The sequence below is a fragment of the Sorex fumeus genome, unplaced genomic scaffold, assembly GCF_029834395.1.
Source record: "Sorex fumeus unplaced genomic scaffold, SorFum_2.1 ptg000048l, whole genome shotgun sequence".
In the NCBI taxonomy this organism is placed as follows: domain Eukaryota; kingdom Metazoa; phylum Chordata; class Mammalia; order Eulipotyphla; family Soricidae; genus Sorex; species Sorex fumeus.
In genome coordinates this window covers 16,399,221-16,418,640 of record NW_026606105.1, presented here as the reverse complement: position 1 = coordinate 16,418,640, position 19,420 = coordinate 16,399,221, and the positions used below count along the sequence as shown (strand labels likewise).

At 42.7% G+C, this 19,420-nt stretch overlaps 1 protein-coding gene and 1 pseudogene across 1 annotated transcript; one reads left to right on the top strand and one right to left on the bottom strand.

Moving 5' to 3' along the window:
• Window positions 1-436: 436 nt before the first annotated feature.
• On the bottom strand, window positions 437-12,985 carry KLF14 (KLF transcription factor 14). Its single transcript, XM_056123979.1, has 5 exons — window positions 12,029-12,985; window positions 11,785-11,854; window positions 10,893-10,926; window positions 9,068-9,130; window positions 437-572 (listed from the first exon to the last, which is right to left on the bottom strand). The coding sequence occupies exons 1-5, from the start codon at window positions 12,983-12,985 to the stop codon at window positions 437-439; spliced, it is 1,260 nt and encodes a 419-aa protein (XP_055979954.1).
• LOC130032425 (serine/arginine-rich splicing factor 12-like) overlaps window positions 12,984-19,420 on the top strand; it is an 86,909-nt pseudogene continuing 80,472 nt past the window's right edge.

Genomic DNA, 19,420 nt, shown 5'->3' with positions numbered 1-19,420 from the left:
CACTCAACATGTCCCCAATTAACACTTGCTCTTATTCTAAACACCAAGCCTTCCTCCTCTCAATTTATGGCAATTTTATCTTCCTAGCAGCTCAAGACAAATAAGACATTAAGTCACCCTCACCTTCGGGCAATGGTTTGAGAAACCCGACTGGATTTTCCTTTCAAATACATCGGAGCCTGACCACTTCTCAACAACACTTGTACCACCACCTTTTCCCCATATTGGTGAAGTTGCCTTCTAGTAGATCTCCTTGTTTCGAGCACTCAAACATAACAGCCAAAAACAGTCCCTTTAAACATAAGGCCGGTCAGGTTGTGCTTCTGCTCAAAATCTTCAGTGATCCCACTTTATCCAGTGAAAAACTTAAAGTTTTTACTACAGCCTCTAAGGTTCATATGAAGGCATCTCCCTTTCCTTCTGATCATAACTCCGCTCAGCCACGCTGGTTTCCTTTCTGTTTCTTCACATCACCTCCTATGGTCGTTTCTCCAGATGTTCTCTCTTCCTGGACATTGTTCCCAGATACCTCTTGAATAACTCCTGAATTGCCTCCAAGTCTTTGCTCATATCTAATAAAGACAGGAGCATGGATGCACCATGAAGCTTATCCAGATCATTTTATTACCCCAGTGTTAAATTTCTTAATCCTATTCAGCACTTCTGATTCCAGTCTGCTTTTTAAAAAAAGTAATAATAATTCCCTATCTTTTATAACCTAACAAACTACATGATTTACTCACTTGTTTTCTACATTCTTTGCGAGAATAAAGAATTGTAAGGGCAGGAATAATTAAATCTTGAACCAGATTTTTAAATGGCATGAAAGAGATGTTTGGAAAAGTATTAATGTGATTTTTTTCCTTTTTGTTTCTTCCATGTGTCCATTCCCTTCTTAAGTATGGACATCTCTTTCCTTGGGAAATATCATGATTTCTCTAGTAGGCAAATAAGGATTGAATAATGTTGAATTTTTGAAGCCCACAACTACATAATGTTCATGAAATGTTTGCTGAGGAAGTCAAGGAAGTTCTAAATCCCAAACACCCTTAAGAGTTTGCATGATGCCGGGATAAAACTGCACTGAAAACAAAAGGCAGAGAAAATTTTGAACTGTGATGCTGAAAAGTTGCCACCAAGTGAGGAAGTAAGATGTTCTTCCAGTTGGAAGATCTAAGGAAAGGAACTGAGATTAAATTTACCTGGTGCTTGTATTCCTGTAAAGGAACCCATCAGTTCCCTCATTCCTTGGGCTTTGGACCCAGAATGCGGATGTTGGATAAAACATCACCTGGAAGATACGGTAGTAGAACCTGGAACTTCTGGATTGGTTCTACTTCCGGGTTTGTTCTTTATAACCATTCCATATTCATCGTGGTGCTGGGGCAACATGCTGGTACACAGCAAAGTGATTCTGAAATGGTAGAGAGATGTCCAGGTAGATGAGCCTCAGCACTGACCCCAGTGCTCAATATTCTGGTTGACTTCGTTTGGTATATTTTTTGAGCCTTGAAGAGAGGGCACAGAAATGCTGACGTCTCTGCATCTAGAATGAGAAAGCTGTATCCAGCAGAGACTCAACAAGCAAAAGCCTATTTATGAGCACTTTTAAGAAGCGAGTAACAGAAAGGCACCCCATCCACTGGACTTAAGTGCTAATTGCCCAGAGAGCAGCAGGACATGGAAAATGCTGAGACTCAGGGAACAGCATAGCACAGAGCTCTAAGACAGCACAGCAACCCTCTCTGCCATTGCAGGGATATACACACTCCCAGCATTCAAAAACCCATGATAGGAGAAGTAGGCAGATGAAGGAGCAAGTGCTGTAAGAGTCTGACCAGTATAAATTCTGCCTCTGGGGCCAGAGAGATGGCTCAAGAGGCTGACTGTGGGCTGCACTGGATTCTCCAGTACTGCACAATCTTCCCGAGCATAGAGTTCGGAGTAGTCTCAGAGAATTTCTGGGTATGGTCCTAAAACCAGCAGCAACAATTTTTATATATGACTTTGTCTCTAGTAAGAGGGGCAGCTTGATGGGTAGCACTTGATGGGACCATTCTGTCATTGTTTTTGTTTTGCATTTGACTTTTCTTCCCTCAAACTAGAATATTTGGAAAGGGAAATTCGCATCTAAGTGAAACTCTCAAGAGATAATGCAAAAAAGGAAAAAGAGAAAAAGAGGTTGGATGATTGGAGAAAGGAAATCAGTAGGGAAGCAGTTCAGAAGGTAAAAAGGCTTCCCTGAGGGAATTTAGATGGAGGTCAGTTTCAATTGATTTAAACTTTGCACTCCCTATAATAAACTTCAGAAAATGGAAATGGGACAGAAAAGGAAATTCCTTGTGAGAATTGGGGAAAGAAACCCCGGTCCAAGTCCTGGAATATGTAATGGGATTCCTGGGCTGACACCCCTAATAGATCATTTAAGATTCTGTGATGCCAGCACCCAAAAGGAGAGAGAGAACAAAAGGGAAAGCCCTGCCACAGAGGCAGGGTGGATGGGGGGCAGGGGGCTGGGAGGGATACTGGGATCCGTGGTGGTGGAAAATGGGCACTGGTGGAGGGATGGGTACTCGAACGTTGTATAATTGAAACCCAAGCACAAAAATTTGTAAGTCTACACCATGTACCTCATGGTGTTTCACTAATAAAAATTAAAAAATAAAAGAAAAAAAAGATTCTGTGACACTCCTTCTACATATAAAATGAGGATCTATCTTTGCTCCTCTTCCACACTTTAAATTTTATTTTGACATGGATTCTTTCGCTACATCTGCTTATTTTTATTAATATTTATGTGGTCTATCATTTCCTACCCTACCACTCTTTTGTTTAACAAATAGTAATTCCTTCTTTTTTAAAAATAATTTTTTAAAATTTAGGGGCTGGAGCGAGAGTAGAGTGGGTAGGGAGCTTGCCTTGCATGTGGCTAAACCTGGTTCAATCTCTGACATCCCACGTGGTCTCCTGAACCTGGAGTGATCTCTGAAGGCAGAGCCAGGAGTAAGCCGTGAGCATTGCTTAGTGTGACACCCCCCAACACCCACCCCAAATAAATGTTTAAAAAGAAAGGCTTGCTCTTCCAGCCTGTGGTCTTCCTTGAACTTGGATCTTGCTTGCTTGCCTCTGTTTCATTGTTTGACTATTTCCATTCTGGAGAAGCCTGTGTTCTCTCTCAAATCTCTCTCTCTCTCTCTCTCTCTCTCCCCCCCCCACATATGTTTCTAAATAAGTTTAAATTAAAACTAACTTGTGACACCAAAAGTTTTCTTTAAAAAAATTCACTGTGTGCACACCAAGATATTGAAATATTCCCCTTTGAATCATATATAAATTTGTTTCTTAATACTTACTCTTTAATTTGTCCATTATGATCCATTAATCATGTACTGTTATTTTGGGGGTTCTTATTCCTTGTGGATTTTATTCCTTATCTATTCTAAATATAAACCAATACCATTAAATATTTTCCTCTGGGTACAGATTGGTATTTCATTTCACTTAGGTTTTCTGGTATAAAACATTCTTCATCCTTCCTTTTTTATGCAATCGATTCTGCCTTTTCACTATTTTAAAAATTGTAATCTAAATAAAATCTTCCTTATCCAATAAAGACAAAATTTTCTAGTATTTTTCACTAAAGCATTCGCAACTCAAAGATACTGGGTCTTCAACATCTAGAATGTTTTTTTTTCCCTGAAAGATTCAAGATAGAAAATAATATTTTGAAGCTTTTTCTTTTTTTTATCATGAATATCCATTTGTCTCATTAATCAGTCTATTCTTATTCCACACATGTGAAGAGTGATCCCTCCTGTATGCCAAATTCTTCTATATACAGGTCAACTATGAGTTTTTTATTCAATTTCACTTGACTATTTTTCTATTTCTGTGATATACCATGCTATTTAATAACCAAAGTTTGTGACATTATGGTAAATGGAAAATCAATTCTCTCCTTTTTTCCCTAGGTCCCACAGTCTCCAGTAATACTTCCTTACAAGAATTTTATGTAAAAAAAAATCCTTTGTTTTGTTAGAAATGTATTAAATTTATAAATCTGAGTAAAGGGCTGACATTGTGATGGTATTGTGTTTTACCTATTACAGACACATTATTTATCTCTAGTTAGCCATATTTTATGTCATTCACTAAAACTTATTTTTATACATAAAGTTTTATTATGTTATTCTTTGCTGCTGTATATGGAGTCACATTCTATTTCAATTTAATTGATGATTGTGGCATCTAAGTCATTGATTTTCTAGTTTTTAGTTAAGATAGTAAATTACATAGCTAGACCTTTATTGTCAAGTTAAAATTGCATTAGATAAACTATATTATATATACAGAATAATTATTCTATATTATTCTATTTGTTCATTGCTGCGCTAAAATTTCTACTGTTTTTTTTGCACCCATCTTTATAAATAAAAGCAGTGCTTTTCTTTTCTTTTACTTCTCATGTTTTAAAATTAGGGTTAATTGATCAATATAATATGAACTGGATATTTGTCTTTTTCTATGATTTAGAACAATTTATGAGATGGAATTTATCTGTATCTTGACAGTTTATAGAACTTGCCTATACAACCACCTAGACCTAGTGCCTTTTAAAGAAATAGACTGTAGATTACCATTTCAACTTTAGATTTTCTATATCTTTTAATAGCATATTGAAATTTGGTTTTTCTGTAAAATCATTTGTATATTGATATGCTGTTCTGCAATTTTGAAAGTCTACTTTTTATAATTTGTGCTTTTATATTCTTGGTAACTTTTTATCTCTTCTCTTTTTTTCTAACAATATTTGCCAAAGAAATAAATTTTTATTGGAGGTTTGGAAAGAGTTTTGCTCAAATCTGCTCATTCCCTTCACCTCATTTCTTTTTGTTTTAACCTCTAACAGATTTTTGACACTTTCTCACTAACATCCCTCTGAGATTTTTTAAGAGAAGTTTTCCTGGGGTGCCAGAGTGATAGTACAGCAGGTAGGGAACTTGCCTTCCATGAAACTGATATCCCGTATAGTTTGATGCCTGACATCCCATAAGGCTCCCCTCCCACCAGCACTGCTAGGAGTAGGAACCCCTGTACATCACATTTCTGCCCACCCTCTTCCCCCAAATTAAGAAAATTTTCCCTAATCACTAACCTCTCTAACATATGCCAAACATAAAGAAGACATCTGTTTAAGTAAAATAGCATTTTAGAGTCACAATGAATATCTTTTTTTTTAAACTCTCATCATTTTTGCTCTCTTGGAGATAGTACCTTGTTGAGAATGCACAGTCCACAGTATTTTCTCTTTCTTTCGAGTTGTTTTTTCTTTATTTTCTAGAGTTGAAACAAAACTAAATCTATTTTCTAGGTAAAAATTTAAAACTAGGGATAGTACAGTGAGTAAGGCACTTTCCTTGAAGACAACTGGCATGTTTTGATCCCTGGTACCACAGATGCTCCCCTGAACCCTACAGGAGTGATCCCTGAGTGCAGAACCAGGAGTAAGCCCTGAGTATAGTCAGATGTGGCCCCCAAACAAACAAAAAAAAAAAGGTTTAAAATAGAAACTCCCTTACTGGTGGAATTCCCGTGCATCACAGAAATTTTATTGTGTGGCACTTTTGAACTGATTCATTCTTCATGTTAAAAATTGACCATTGGGGCTGGAGCAATAGCACAGCGGGTAGGGCGTTTGCCTTGCACACGGCTGACCCGGGATCGATTCCCAGCATCCCATATGGTCCCCTGAGCACCGCCAGGGGTAATTCCTGAGCGCAGAGCCAGGAGTAAACCCCTATGCATTGCCAGGTGTGACCCAAAAAGCAAATAAATAAATAAATAAAATAAATATTTTTTAAAAATGACCATTTTGTATATCATGCAAAGGTTTGTCTTCACTTCCTCTAGTGAATGAATTCTGGGTTTTTTGTTGTATTTTTATGTGTTCATCTTCCTTGATGTGGTTCAAGTAGTTCAAGACTTACTTTCTACTTTACCATACCTGCAATCTTTCAACCTTAAGTTTGATGCTTCCATTAGGTTTTTGATGGATACTCTATTAATTTAAGAAATTATCTTTGTTACTCATTTAATAAAGTGATTGTAACTAAATCAGAATTTTGTGTTGCTTTCATCTATATTTTAGAACAAATTTGACATTATCATGCTACCTTTTATTTTAAATTTCTATTAGACTATTTTGTTTAATTCACCTGACTTCTTTCCTAAGAAACCTACCTCTGAGGGCTGGAGCAATAGTACAGTGGGTAGGGCGTTTGCCTTGCATGCGGCTGACCTGGGTTCGATTCCCAGCATTCCATATGGTTCCCTAAGCACCGCTAAGAGTAATTCCTGAGTGCAGAGCCAGGAGTAACCCCTAAGCATCTCTGGGTGTGACCCAAAAAGCAAAAAAAAAAAAAAAGAAAAAAGAAAGAAACCTACCTCTGTAAATTTTCTGAGTATATTTGTATTTCCATATCCAATGGCAATATCATTGAGTCTAGGCTAAAACTGTTGGAAAAACTGCAACCACCAGTGTACATTTTTCAGTACTGAAGGACTAATTTCCCATTGCTTTCTTTGCAGATTCAGTGGTACCTCTCAAAATTTCACCTCAGATCCTTAATTAAAGTGGACATTTGTTTGTCCCTTAATACTTCTATTTTTATTGTATCTCTGGGTTCCAATCATCTCCTCTAACCTATTAATGACTAAATTATCACTCTATTTCATGAATTAACCTTTATGATAGTTTGGCACCTGATCTTTCTTATTTTCCCATTTGTATTGTTATTTGTCTTCTAAGACTGCAAAGTTTCTAGTAGAGAAATATTTCTCTTCCTCTAGCTTAATCAGCCTTTCTTCTATTACTCATATTTTGCCCTGTCAATATTGTTTGGACTTCAGAATTTAAATATATTTTTAAACAAATACTTGATCTCCTATATAGACCTGATCCCTAGAGACACAGAAATTAGTTGCAATCTTTTCTACTCTTGGATTACAGTATCATTGCTTCTTTCTCGCTCAAATTCCTACATATATCTGCATCACTATTTCTATAATTGTGATCAAAATCTATCATTATTCTGTGAGAAGAAACCTAAATTGAATCCCTGAAATTCTACTATCAGGCTTCATACATTCAATATACCTGGTACCAATAGGAAACATATATAGGAGGTGCTCCTGATAACAACCTCACACACACTCACAGTAAATTAAACACTGTGCCTCCCTCCAGGTCTCTCTCCCAGTCCTAGTCAAGATAAAGTTCAAATTAAGACAAAGGGAACCAAACTGAGTGAAACTGACCCAATGCCTGCCTGTTGGATAATCCCAGAATAATGTTAAGATGAGAATCTCCCAAGCATTTTATTTGGCATATATCTGAAACTCATTCCATTGCACATAGACTGTATCTACAATTCTGGCTGCAATTAAAAGAAGCATCTTCAGGGCTGGAGTGATAATACAGTAGGTAGGGCATTTGCCTTGCACGCGCCGGACCCGGGTTCGATTCCCAGCATCCCATATGGTCCCCTGAGCACCGCCAGTAGTAATTCCTGAGTGCATGAGCCAGGAGTAACCCCGGTGCATCACCAGGTATGACCCAAAAGCAAAAATAAATAAATAAAAATAAAGAATTATCTACTTTCCCATTCTACAATGCTTTTCCCATCTGCCTCAAGTCCCTGTGAGTCAAAACTAGCTACTGGGACATGTGTAGCCTACTTTTCCTGTGGCCCTATGTCAAGTTCTTCTAAAGGAGGTTTTCCTGGCTACTTCAAGCTTCTAGAACTTGAGGGGAAAAAAAGGTCAACAAACTAAAAAGAATCGGTATCTTTAAAACACTAAAGACCTGTGCCCTCAGGCATTGGGAGGGTTGGAAGGGGGGTATATTGGGGTTCTTGGTGGTGAAAAATAAGTACTGGTGAAGGGAAATGTGTTTGATGATTGCATGACCAAGACTTAAACCTGAAAGCTTTCTAACCTTTCCCACAGTGATTCAATAAATAAATAAATAAATAAATAAATAAATAAATAAGGACCTGTGCCCTGGTATAGCAGATACCCCATCTTCACACGTCTCATTTTGGTTACCTAACTCCTGAGGGTGTAGTTCTCATGTTTAACATATTCCTATGTCTTGGGAGTTAAGAGAGAAGAGAAATCATATTCCTTTCTCCTACACCACCTGAGTTATAGAAATAGGAATCATATCAATAAGGAAAAATGAGTATTTTGTTGATGAAGTTTTCTATGGTCAAAATTGGGCTTTGTAAAAACCATCCCTACTTTGCCTCTCCTACTCTTCCCAATTGCCAGTCTTGATATGCACCTCCATCCCCCTAAAAGGGAGAACACTTACCTGGAGAGATGCCAGGGGTCTAGCTGCCACAACAGAGGAGAAAAGGAGAGTGTTTCTTCAGAGCTGTCTCTGGCAGGCAGACTGGGATTCAGCGAGTATGCTTACCATAGGAAAGCAGGATCCCAGCAGAGGAGTGCAAACATCATAGGCAAAGAGCAGAAGAGAGGAGAAATCTTAGAGTGTGTGTGTGTGTGTGTGTGTGTGTGTGTGTGTGTGTGTGTGTACTGCTATGCGTACCATGACCCTCTTTCCCAAGACTCCATCAGTGGACAAAAATCTTCCCCTGCGAAGAAAAAAGTAAAAGGCAGAGACAGGGAACCATGAGTGCTTCCCAGTGTGACTTGAAGAGCAGGGAAATAGACACAAAAGAGAGAATTTTGTTCCCAGGGGTGTAGAAAGGGTCTGTCCTCTTCATCTTCTCCCAGTAGGGGCATGGGATGATCCTAATTTACCCACAGCCAAGGTCTGACTTGAAATTCATACTCAATTCCAACCCAGATCTAAGAAAGACATCTATTAATAAATTATGTTCCGAGGTTATCCCCACGTCAGAACTCAGGATATTCATCTTAGGGTGGTGGTGGGGGTGTGGCTGGTTCAAAGTCCTAAAAGATCAGGATGACCCCAAGTAATCCCCAGACATACTCATTTGCTGAGTTCCATCTGATTAACAAAATGAACCTGAAGAAATACCCATGAATATAGGGAACCCCTTCCAAGGTATTTACTACTAACTGGTCAAGAACTGGCTGGTTGCTGGAGTGAGAAGGGAAATAAGAAAGGTGAGTGTAGAAATCTCGTCTCCATTAACTTGCAGATCTGGTGTTCTGGGTATCTCAGCCCCACCGCCCCAAGAAGAAAGGCAAGCCACATTTAGACCGATGAGTCTGTCCCCAGGAAAAAAAAAGTCCCCAAGGCAGAAGAACCCAAATAAGGACAATACGTGGGAGGTTCAGAATCAAAAGTTATTTATCAAAGGTGTTGGAAAAGCCAAGCTTTCTCGATCCCAGTTCCAGAATGGTCAGTGGTAGTCTCTCCTTGTTAGCTTCGTTGGTCCACCTAACCCAATAGCAGATCTTCTATTGACGGAACAAAATCACAGTCCTCAGGGAGGTCTAGAGTGCCTACCTATCCAGTGCCAGCTGAGTAATCAAACAAAGGGACAGCTCTCCCCACCACCAAAGCCCACATCACATCCGCCTCTTCTCCCATGCATATCCTCCAAATGTGAAGCTGACACATCTTCCATATTACACACCAGGAAATCATAAACCTCTCTAGGTCATACTATCTGGGTCCTTCTTAAAAGACACTTCCCCTTGCTCAATCTATAAGCATTTAGTATAGTCCCAATGCCAGGCTGGATCGCGCAATCACTCACTCTTTCAGCACTCCCTTGGAATGTCCAGAACCAGAAAAAGAATTTAAACTGGTCTTGAAAAATTAATCTGTCAATTTTTAAAAAACGCCAAAATGCCAGTCACTTTTAACTTTATGTTCACATGTTGGGGAAGGAGGAAATGGACTCAATCTGCTAAGAAAAGGGCTTTGGGGTTAAACACAACAAGCAAAGGAGGGCTGGACTTTTGAAGGAATCAAGAAGTGGCAGGGATTGGGAGAAGAGAGTGGTGTCCTTTGACTAAGGACCTTGGGGTAGCCAAGCGTGAGGGAAAGAGCGACTCAGTTCAGAGAGCCAGGCTCTAGTCAGAGCTCTTTCCAGCAATCACCAAGTGAGCTTATCAGGCATCAGTGTCTTCATCTGCACAATAGGGAAAAGCTGTTTAACTAGACACCCTCTCGAGCTGTGTGAGATATAGCAACTTCCACATGTATAAGTAATGGACCATCACGACAAGGTACTCCAGAGAGGGCCAAAGGGAACCTTAGCCGGGCAGAAAACGCTTTTTAGACCCATATTTCATGGGTTGCACGAACACACTTTCACATACACATACACACACACACATAAGCAAAGTGGCCAACGATTTCATCCATAGCAGCAGAGACAAGAACAAGAAATTAAAATAATAAATACCATAGATACTCAGTTCCTGCATAGGGAAAGAGGGGTCCTGAGGGTATAACTCGGGGAAATGCCAAGGTCAGGGAAGAATAATCCTCCTTTGAGATGGTAACTTTCACCTTGCTATGTCCCAAACAGAGCAGCCTGCTCTTGGGAAGAAGCCATCCTCCTCTTCTCCTTCCCCCACCACCAACTCAACCTGCTGCAGAAACAACCCCCAAAAATGCACAGATCCCAAGAAAACAAATCTCTAGTCCACCACTAAGAAGCAAACAGAATCTACCGCACCTGAGATTACCTGGAGTGGGCTGCCGGGACCATGTGCCTCGGTTTCCCTGATTGGTTCTGAAACGTCTTGTTCTGAACCAATATCACCCAAAGCAACTTCAGTTGCCTCCTGGGTGCAGGGGGAGCTAGTATAGACCACTCCTTTTTTTAATTTTTATTTTTTAGACCTGGTGCGTGTATGGCTGTTTCACAAATTTCTAAACCAACCTCATGGCGAGAGTGCGCCGAGAAGTCACCCTCCCTAAAAGGGAAGAAAGGCCACAAGGCGAGTGCAGGGCTCCAAACCATGCGACAGGGCCTCCTGCACACTAACTCATTCCACTCCCCCATCACCAAGAAGCATCTCCCAGCCACACCTCCAGGGGCCTGTCACAGGGCCCCTCCTAGCAGAGGTAGCTGGGACAACTGGGGAGCGGGACAGAAACCTCCAATCAACCTGGGATTCCTGTGTAAAAGATACTAAAAATAAATTAGTAAACATCGCTGTTTACAGAAACAGAAATCATTTCTGTTTCTAAAGGCCTCTTCACCATCTCAGTCCTGGACACTTTCCAAGACCACCACCCGTCCCCGCCCCTCCCAAAACCACTTTCTCCAAGGTCCTCCCTGTTGTGCAGGTGAAACACCAGAGTTCTTGGAGACGGGGGTCTTCAGGCCCTGAGAATTCCAGTTTTCCCATCTCTGCATTCAGGCAAAGGGCGCGCCTGCGCATCTTCAGGACTCTGGAGAGTACCCAGGAGGTTTGTCCCTTCTCGCCAGTTGCTGGGGGTTCCTTCCAGGCAAGTACCCCGCTTTGAAGGGGCAACACACGTGCTGTGAAGATTCCTGCTGTTTTCGTACCCTCAGTTCCCAACCCCTTGTCTTTCCCCAGGGTCCAACGAGCCAGCCAGCTCCCCCGCTCAGAGCGAGGTGGAATCAGTCTGTCCCTTGGACTGAGGGCACCGGGGAGAAGAGGGAGGATCCGAGAGAAGACAGGACGAGAGTCTGGGGGGGGTGGGGGTGGTGGTGGTGGTGGTGGTGGTGGTGGTGGTGGTGGTTGTCGTCGTCGTCGTCATCGTCGTCGTCCAGAAAGGAGACGGGCCAGACTAAAAGCAATTACCGAAATACAGGCAGGCGGTGAAGCTGGGAGCCTGGTCGGTCCCGGAGCCAGAGTCGGAGCTGTCCACCCGCTGGGCGGGCTGCTGGGCGTCGCCTGGGGGCGGTGGGGCATCGCCTGGGGGTGGGGCGTCGCCTGGGGGCGGCGCGTCATCGGCCGGGGGCGGCGGGTCGTCGGCCGGCAGCTGCGGTTCTTCTGCCGGGGCCGCGGGCGCGGCGTCGGGGCCGGGGGGTGGCGGGTCGCCGGCCGGGGGCGGCGGGGCGGCGCGGGGCGTGCGCCGGCGGCCGCGGTACTCGATCATGTCGGGGTGGTAGGCGGGGTGGCGGCGGGCGTGCTTGGTCAGGTGGTCGCTCCGCGAGAACTGCTTGGGGCAGAGCGGGCAGGAGAAGCGCTTCTCGCCCGTGTGCGTCCGGTAGTGGCGCGCCAGCTCGTCGGAGCGCGTGAACTTCTTGTCGCAGTCGAGCCAGTCGCAGGAGAACGGGCGCTCCCCGGTGTGGGTGCGCTGGTGGGACTTCAGGTGCGACGACTTGTAGTAGGCCTTGTTGCAGCCCGGGAAGGGGCAGCGGTGGCGCTTGGCGGCGGGGGTCACGGGCCGCCGGCGGGGCCCCGGGGGCGCGGCGGGGCCGGCGCCCGCGGCTGGGAGCGCGTCCGACTCCCCCGCCGGCTCCTCGGACGCCGCGGAGTCGTCGGGCGCCTCGGCCGCCTCCTGCTCGCTCGGGGCGCGCTCGGGCGCGGGGAGGTCGGCGCCGCTGCCGTCCGGGTCCGCCTGAGGCTCGGGGCTGGTCGCGGAGCCCCCGCTGGGCTCTCGGGAGCCGGGCGAGGCGCGCGGAGCGGCTGCGCCCAAGTCCTCCCCGGAGCCGTCGCCGTCGCCGGCGCCGCCGCGCCAGTCGGCCAGGACGCTCGCGGCCAGCAGGTGGGGCGCCGCGCCGCCGGGGCCCGGGGCAGGGGGCGGCGGGGACCCCTCCGCGGGCGGCTCCGGGGGTCCCGGCCCCGGCCCCGCCGAGTCCGCGGGCGGCGGCGGAGCCGCACCCACCTCCACCTCCGAGCCGGTGCTGGCGGCGGCGGCGGCCGCCGCGGCGCCCGCAGCGCCCGTAGCGCCCGCGCCCTCGGGGTCCGGCGCGCGCGGGTGGACCACGGCGCCCGCGGACATGGACACCAGGCACTCGGCGGCGAAGTAGTCCAGGCACGCCACGGCGGCCGACATGCTGCTCGCCGCCCCGCCGGGCCGCCGGCGAGCGCGCTCCGAGCGCGGCCGGCCGCGGGCCGGAGACTTCCCGGGCGCGTCCGTCCCGCCGCCGCCGGGGAGCGCCGAGCTCCTGGAGGGCTCCGCGCGCGCGCCCGCCCGCTGCCCGCTGCCCGCTGCCCGCTGCCCGCTGCCGCCGCCGCCGCCGCCGCCGCCCGCGCCGAGCCCGCCCCGCCTGACGCGCCCCTGACGCACCGGAGCCCGCGGGGGCGGCGGGACCCGCCCCGGCCCGCACGGCACCCCCTCGCCACGCGCGCTCCGCCGGCCTAAGTCATTTTTAAAGCGCCGCCGAAATTATCTTGTCTTCGCCTCCTTGCCTCTGCGGGCGAGCCAGGTAATTTCCATCAGGAGCCAACTCCCCGGTCGCAACTTCTGGGCAGTCTGCCGGCGTCGCGCCCCCTGTTTCCCGGCCCGCCCCCCCCACGCCCCGTCCCCGCGCCCCCCACCCCGCGCCCCGCTGGGCCGCCGCCAGCTACCCGGGTGTCCGGCGGCAGAGTCCGAGAAAGTTGGGTATTTGCTTTTTTTTTTTTTTTTTTTTTTTTTTTTTTTTTTTTTTTTTTAGGAAAACACCCCGCTAGTACCTGACCTGTCTTTTGCTTCTTAATTACGATCGTGAGCTCAGCGGGCTGCGATTGCACTGCACTTCTGTCCTCTCCGCTCGCGGAGCAAAATTTAAATATCCCCCCAAGTCTGCATCCAAAAGAGAGAGAGAGAGATAGAGAGGGAGAGAGAGAGAACGAGAAAAAGTTTTCTCATTTAACAGAGCTACTGTGAATCCAGGGTCGGTAGCACGTTCCCGAAATAGAGCCACTCCCGTAGCTATTAATTAATAGCGTTTTGCAACCAGAAACATTTTTATCCTTGATAAAAGCCAAAGAATCCTCTCGTGCGGTTGAAATGGAAACTTAAAATCCTTGGAGTAACGATTTAACCATTCGGCGAACGAAAGAAAAATGCATGTTTAAACTGCATTAACCTGTCAGAGGCGTACAAACAAATTTCCACGCTGAAATATAAATTATAGAGTAGCAGCGAGATAGACACATTAAAATGGACTCCCACAATTTTAATAATAGAAAGTCACGTTTCCAATTAGACAACATCCCCCCCCCTCCTTTGACAACAATTAAAAATAAGAAGATGCAGCAAATGATATAGGATTGCTCGTGGGGTATATTATGGTTGTGACGGCTTTTTTTTTTTTGAATATCAGAGCTATGTTGGTTTTTTTTTTTAAAAGTTCCTCCATTGCTTTCACTTTACCTCCTTTTTACTTTTTAAAAATTAAAAGCATATAGAAAGCAAACAGAAGTATTTCTATCAATAGTCATGCCCACGGGTTTTGATGTACACAATTTTGAGTTTTATGCATACAATAAGTTTATTTGTACTTCTTCAGTACTTTTTCTTTTGAAGAGGAAAGAATACTTACATATCAAGAACAACATGTAAGGAAATGTGCAATGTTTGTCATATCTGCTTTAGAAATGCATTTGTAGCAAAGATCACAAATAGGATAGACTCCTCCTCCCCCTCCCACTCTCACTCACCTTCTCCCTCTTCAACTTCCCTAGTTCCTCAGTATTATAAAGTGCATTCTTGTAGCTTTTGTTTTTCTATCTCTATTTTCTGATTATTTATTTTCACATGTAAATATGTGTGCTAATATATTCCACATTTTAAAAACTAAATGCTAGTGTACATTTTTTGACTTACTATACCCGCCCCCCCCCCCCAGTGATTTGGAGAATTATCCAAATTCAGGTTGATTGCTTATAGCAACATTTCAGCAATTGTATATTATTGGCAGCTTTCTCATTTTTATGGAGATTCTTTTCTAAGAACAATTATGATAAAGTTCCTTGCCTCAAAACTTTAACTCTAGTGAATCTAGGATTTTTTTCCATTTTATTTATTTTTTAAATGAAAAGCTCTTTCAAAATACAGAGAAAATATAGCAAACATCCATATACCTAAAGTCATATAATTGGTAAATGTTAACATTTTGTTCTGTCTGCTTCAAGGTTTTTTATAATTGACCTATCCAATATTTCTGATAAAACTGAAATCCCTTTGTACTCACTGCCCTGCCTTCTCTCCAAAGGCAAACACTGTCATGAATTTAGTATGTAACTTTCCAATCTGGGTTTTATATTTTTTTTTACTACATATGAATCCATAAAAGCATAGAATTTTGCTTTGATTTTTAAAGTAAACAAGTGTGGTGTTAGAACCTTGCTTGTGACTTGTTTTTTTATTCCTTCCTGGTATGTTTTTATTTTCTCCATGCGGAAAAATATAAATCCAGCATATTCATTTTAATTGTATATTATAGATCCATGCATATGAATGGGCTGTGTTTATTAATTCCCCTATTGATGAATATTTAAGCCGCTGCCAATATGTTGGTATTACAGGCAGTGCTCAAGCGAACATATGTGTCCTTTGCACATATGTGAGAACCTCTCTGTGTACCTACCTGGATGGAGAATTGCTAGGTTACACACGCGTTTTCAGTTTTATTAGATACTGCCAAATGGTTCTCTAATTTACAATTTACACACCCAGCTGAGCATGGTGTTCTTGTTTCCCTCACATGAACTTCTATACTTTTTAGATTCAGACTTTCCTTATTTCTGAGACTTTGGTTTTCCAGTATCTCACTGGATCATTTTAATTTCCCTCATGCTAATGAGACCGAGCTTTTGTCCATTATTTGCTATGAAGGTTTTTTGAATGTGTTTTTCTTTTTCACTCTTCTCATCCTTTTCCCAGGATCTGTGTATGTTTTCCTCCATTTCCCCTGATTTGTAGAGTTCACGTGAGATGTATTGTCTCAACCTGTGACTGAGTTTGATGTGTTTTGTCCTATGAGAAATTTTAAATGGAGTCATATGCATTTACCTATAGTTACATTTGTGTCTTATTAAATACACCTATTCCTGAGGCCAAGAACATAGTCTCCTAAGTTTTTTCTGAATGCTTTTTTTTCTGAAAGTTTTCCTTTCCACACCTGTAAAATTGATCTATCTTGGACTTTTTAGGGCTGTAAATTAGAAATTTAACTTTACTCACCCACTTCCCATATGTGAAAAGCTGTTATTCTGATCTGATTTGAAATAAACAGTCTTTTATCTCTTATTGATGTGTAATGCAAATATGATCATAAATTAAATTTCTTTTTAATCATCTATTCATTCCTTTTTCATGAATCAGACTAATTAAGACTAAGTACCACACTGTTTTAATTAGTGTGGCTTTATAAAAAGTCTTCCATGTCGAAAGGGCATCTCTTCTCTTTGTTTATTTAAAAACAGTGTATTTAAACAATTTATTTTTCAGACTGATACTTTAGGATCAGGTTGTATTGATCTGTTGGAAATCCTTTTGGTATTTTACTGAGTTGAACATATAGGTTAAATTTGGGACGATGTTACATCTTTGTAAAATTGAGTGAATCAGTATGTTAATATTCTTACGATTTAAGTTAAAACAAAGCTTTATAATTTGATTATAAAACTCCTTTATTTGGTCCGGCCTGAGAGACAGTACAGGGGTTTAAGGCACTTGCCTTGCAGGTGGCTGATGACCCAGATTTAATCCCCCAAGGGATACGTCCCCCAAGCAACACCAGGAGAGATCCTTGAGCACATGGCCAGGAGTAAGCCCTGAGCACTGCCAGGTGTGGCCCAAAGACCAAACCAAAACCAAACAAAGGAAGTTTGTTTTCTCTTTGCTTGCTTGTTTGTTTGAGGGGATTTACACCTGGCAGTTCTGGGGACTGTTCTGTTCTGTGCTCAGGGGCTCTTCCTAGTAGCACCTGAGGGATTGTGGACTCGGGGCTCCTACACTCAAATCATATACTCCAGTCCTTTGAAGTCTCCCCCCTCCGCCACGTTGCCTCCCCTAACCCTCTTTGTTACATTCATTTCTAGGTATTTTACAGCTTTTGTTACTTTTTAAGTGGGATACTTGTCCTACTAAATTGTTTAATTGGTCATTGCTGCTGCTTAGAAATGTTATTATTGGAACAGTTTTACTTTGGCAAACATGCTGACATTTATTAGTAAAATGGTTTACAGATTCCTCCAGTATTTCACATAGATAATCCTCTTACCTGTAAGTAACACTCTTCTTGCCTTCTCCTTCATGTACCTTATTGGATAGACTTTATAGTGCCCAGTTCATCCAGGAATAGCATCAAATAGTAAGAGTGAAGCCAGACAGTGTTTTCCCATTTGTATCTCACTGAGAATATTTCTGATGTGTCATACTGATTTTTATTTGTTGTAAGTTTTCTGGTAGAAAACCTTGACTAGATAAAGATGTTCCCTCTTATCCCATTTCAGTTTAAAATAGGAGTATTTTATTATTTTTGTTTGTTTTCTGAGTCACACCCAGTGGTGCTCAGGGCTTACTCCTGGCAATAAGTTTAGGGATCACTTGAAGCGGGGCTTTGTGGATCAAGGACGGGTGCCAGAGATTAAACTGAGGCTAGCCATATGCAAGGCTGTAGTATCTCTCTATGCCCCCAAATAGAAATAGAAAACCATGAAATGAATAATAAGTTTTATTGAGAGCTTTTTCTTATACTATTGGGAAGATAGGGCTGTCTGGTATGTTAATGTAACAGGTCACCTTAGATAGGTTTTTCTAATGTGGACCTATCCTCCCATTATTTGAGTTAAACTTTGTTTTTGCCTCTGTGTGTGTGTGTGTGTGTGGTGTGACAGAAAAAACATTACTTCAGGCAATTTGTAATGTTTTTTCTTATTTTAGTAACTGTGTTCATAAGTGATATTGGCTTATGATTTTCTTCTCTTGCACTGCCTTTGTTCATGTTTGGCATCAAGATTATACTGCCTCGTGAAATGCTTTTGGAATTTTCCCTTCTTCTATCTTTTGTAATAATTTATGTGAGATTTAGTATTACATATTTGGTAAATCTCATCTGTGAAGTCATCAGGCTTTGGATGTTCAGATTCTCTAAATGCTGGAGCAGTTATACAGCAGGTGGGCTGGCTTGCACATGGCCCACACAGATTCCACCCTTGACACCCCGAATGGTCCCCCAAGCATTGCCAGGAGGGATCCCTGAGCATAGAGACAGAAGTAAGCCTTGTGCACCACTGTGTGTCATCCAGAAACAAACAAGAAAGCAAACAAACAAAAATCCTCTTGTTTATTTGGGCTCTCAATTCGAGTCAATTTTGGTAATTCGCATTTTTCTTTTGTGAAAATTAGATATTACATCCAAGCCTTTGAAAATGGTTTCTGGTTCAAAGCATTCTCTTATTCTAAAAAATTGTATTTTTCTTCTAGTTGTGTCTTACTTTTTGTTCCTGATGTATTTGTGAATTCTGCATTTTCTTCTTTATCTTAACAGAGACTGATGTTTTTATACAAACAAACCTTTAGAGAATTCTCTACAGTCTTTTCGGTATTTTACTGATCATGTGTTTCTTTTTAAATACAAATGTTTGATTTATATTTTTGATCCACCTCAAACTTCTACTGAGAGTAACATGCTACTCCCTTAAAATTATTTTCAAGTTAAATACTTAGCAGTGATTTTCACTCTTTCTAAATTCATAACAATATGATTATGGACTGTAAATTTCTCTTGAAGAGAGATTTTCCTTTGCTTCATCTGTATCCCACTAGTTTTCAAAATAATACTTTCATTGTCAGTCATTTATAAATAATTTGTAATTCCACTATGATTTCTTAGATGCTAAATTTTTCAGTAAGGTGCTTTCTCTGGATGGCAGTTACAACTTCCTATCAATACTGTAAAAAGGAGTAATAATTGCTTTTGTTTAAGTGTACACCTAAAGGAATGTCTTTTTTGAAATAGTACAGCATCCTTTGTGTTTAAGGTAAATGGTACCAACAAGCCATTTTAAGGCAATGTTGTTAGTACCTGGAAATGTTGTTTTGCTAGGGGTTTTCTGCCCTGGTGTTGGCATATGGTTCTAGATATTTCATTCATTCAGCTGAGTTATGTTGATAGCCTTCACCATATATATATATGTGTGTGTGTACATATATATATATATATATACATATATATATATATATATGGGGAGGGGATATAGACCTGGACATAGAGGAAGCATTCTTCCAAGCCTTGGGAGTGACTTTGTGAATCCAAAACTCCAAATGTGCCACCCTTGTGTGTTTTATATTATAGCACAGGAATTTGCTCAGGCCTTTTGTAATTTGTGGATGTAGTGATGAGAATGCAAAATGTCTAGGTCTTGAAAAAAGATGGAAAAGCAATGTCAGTGAGGGGTTCAGGATTGGCACTTCAGTACTGCTGTGGTAGATGCTGAGAGGGCTCTTTCAGTTCCAATGGGTGACACCCAGTTTTGAGTGGCTCTAAACAGGACCCCA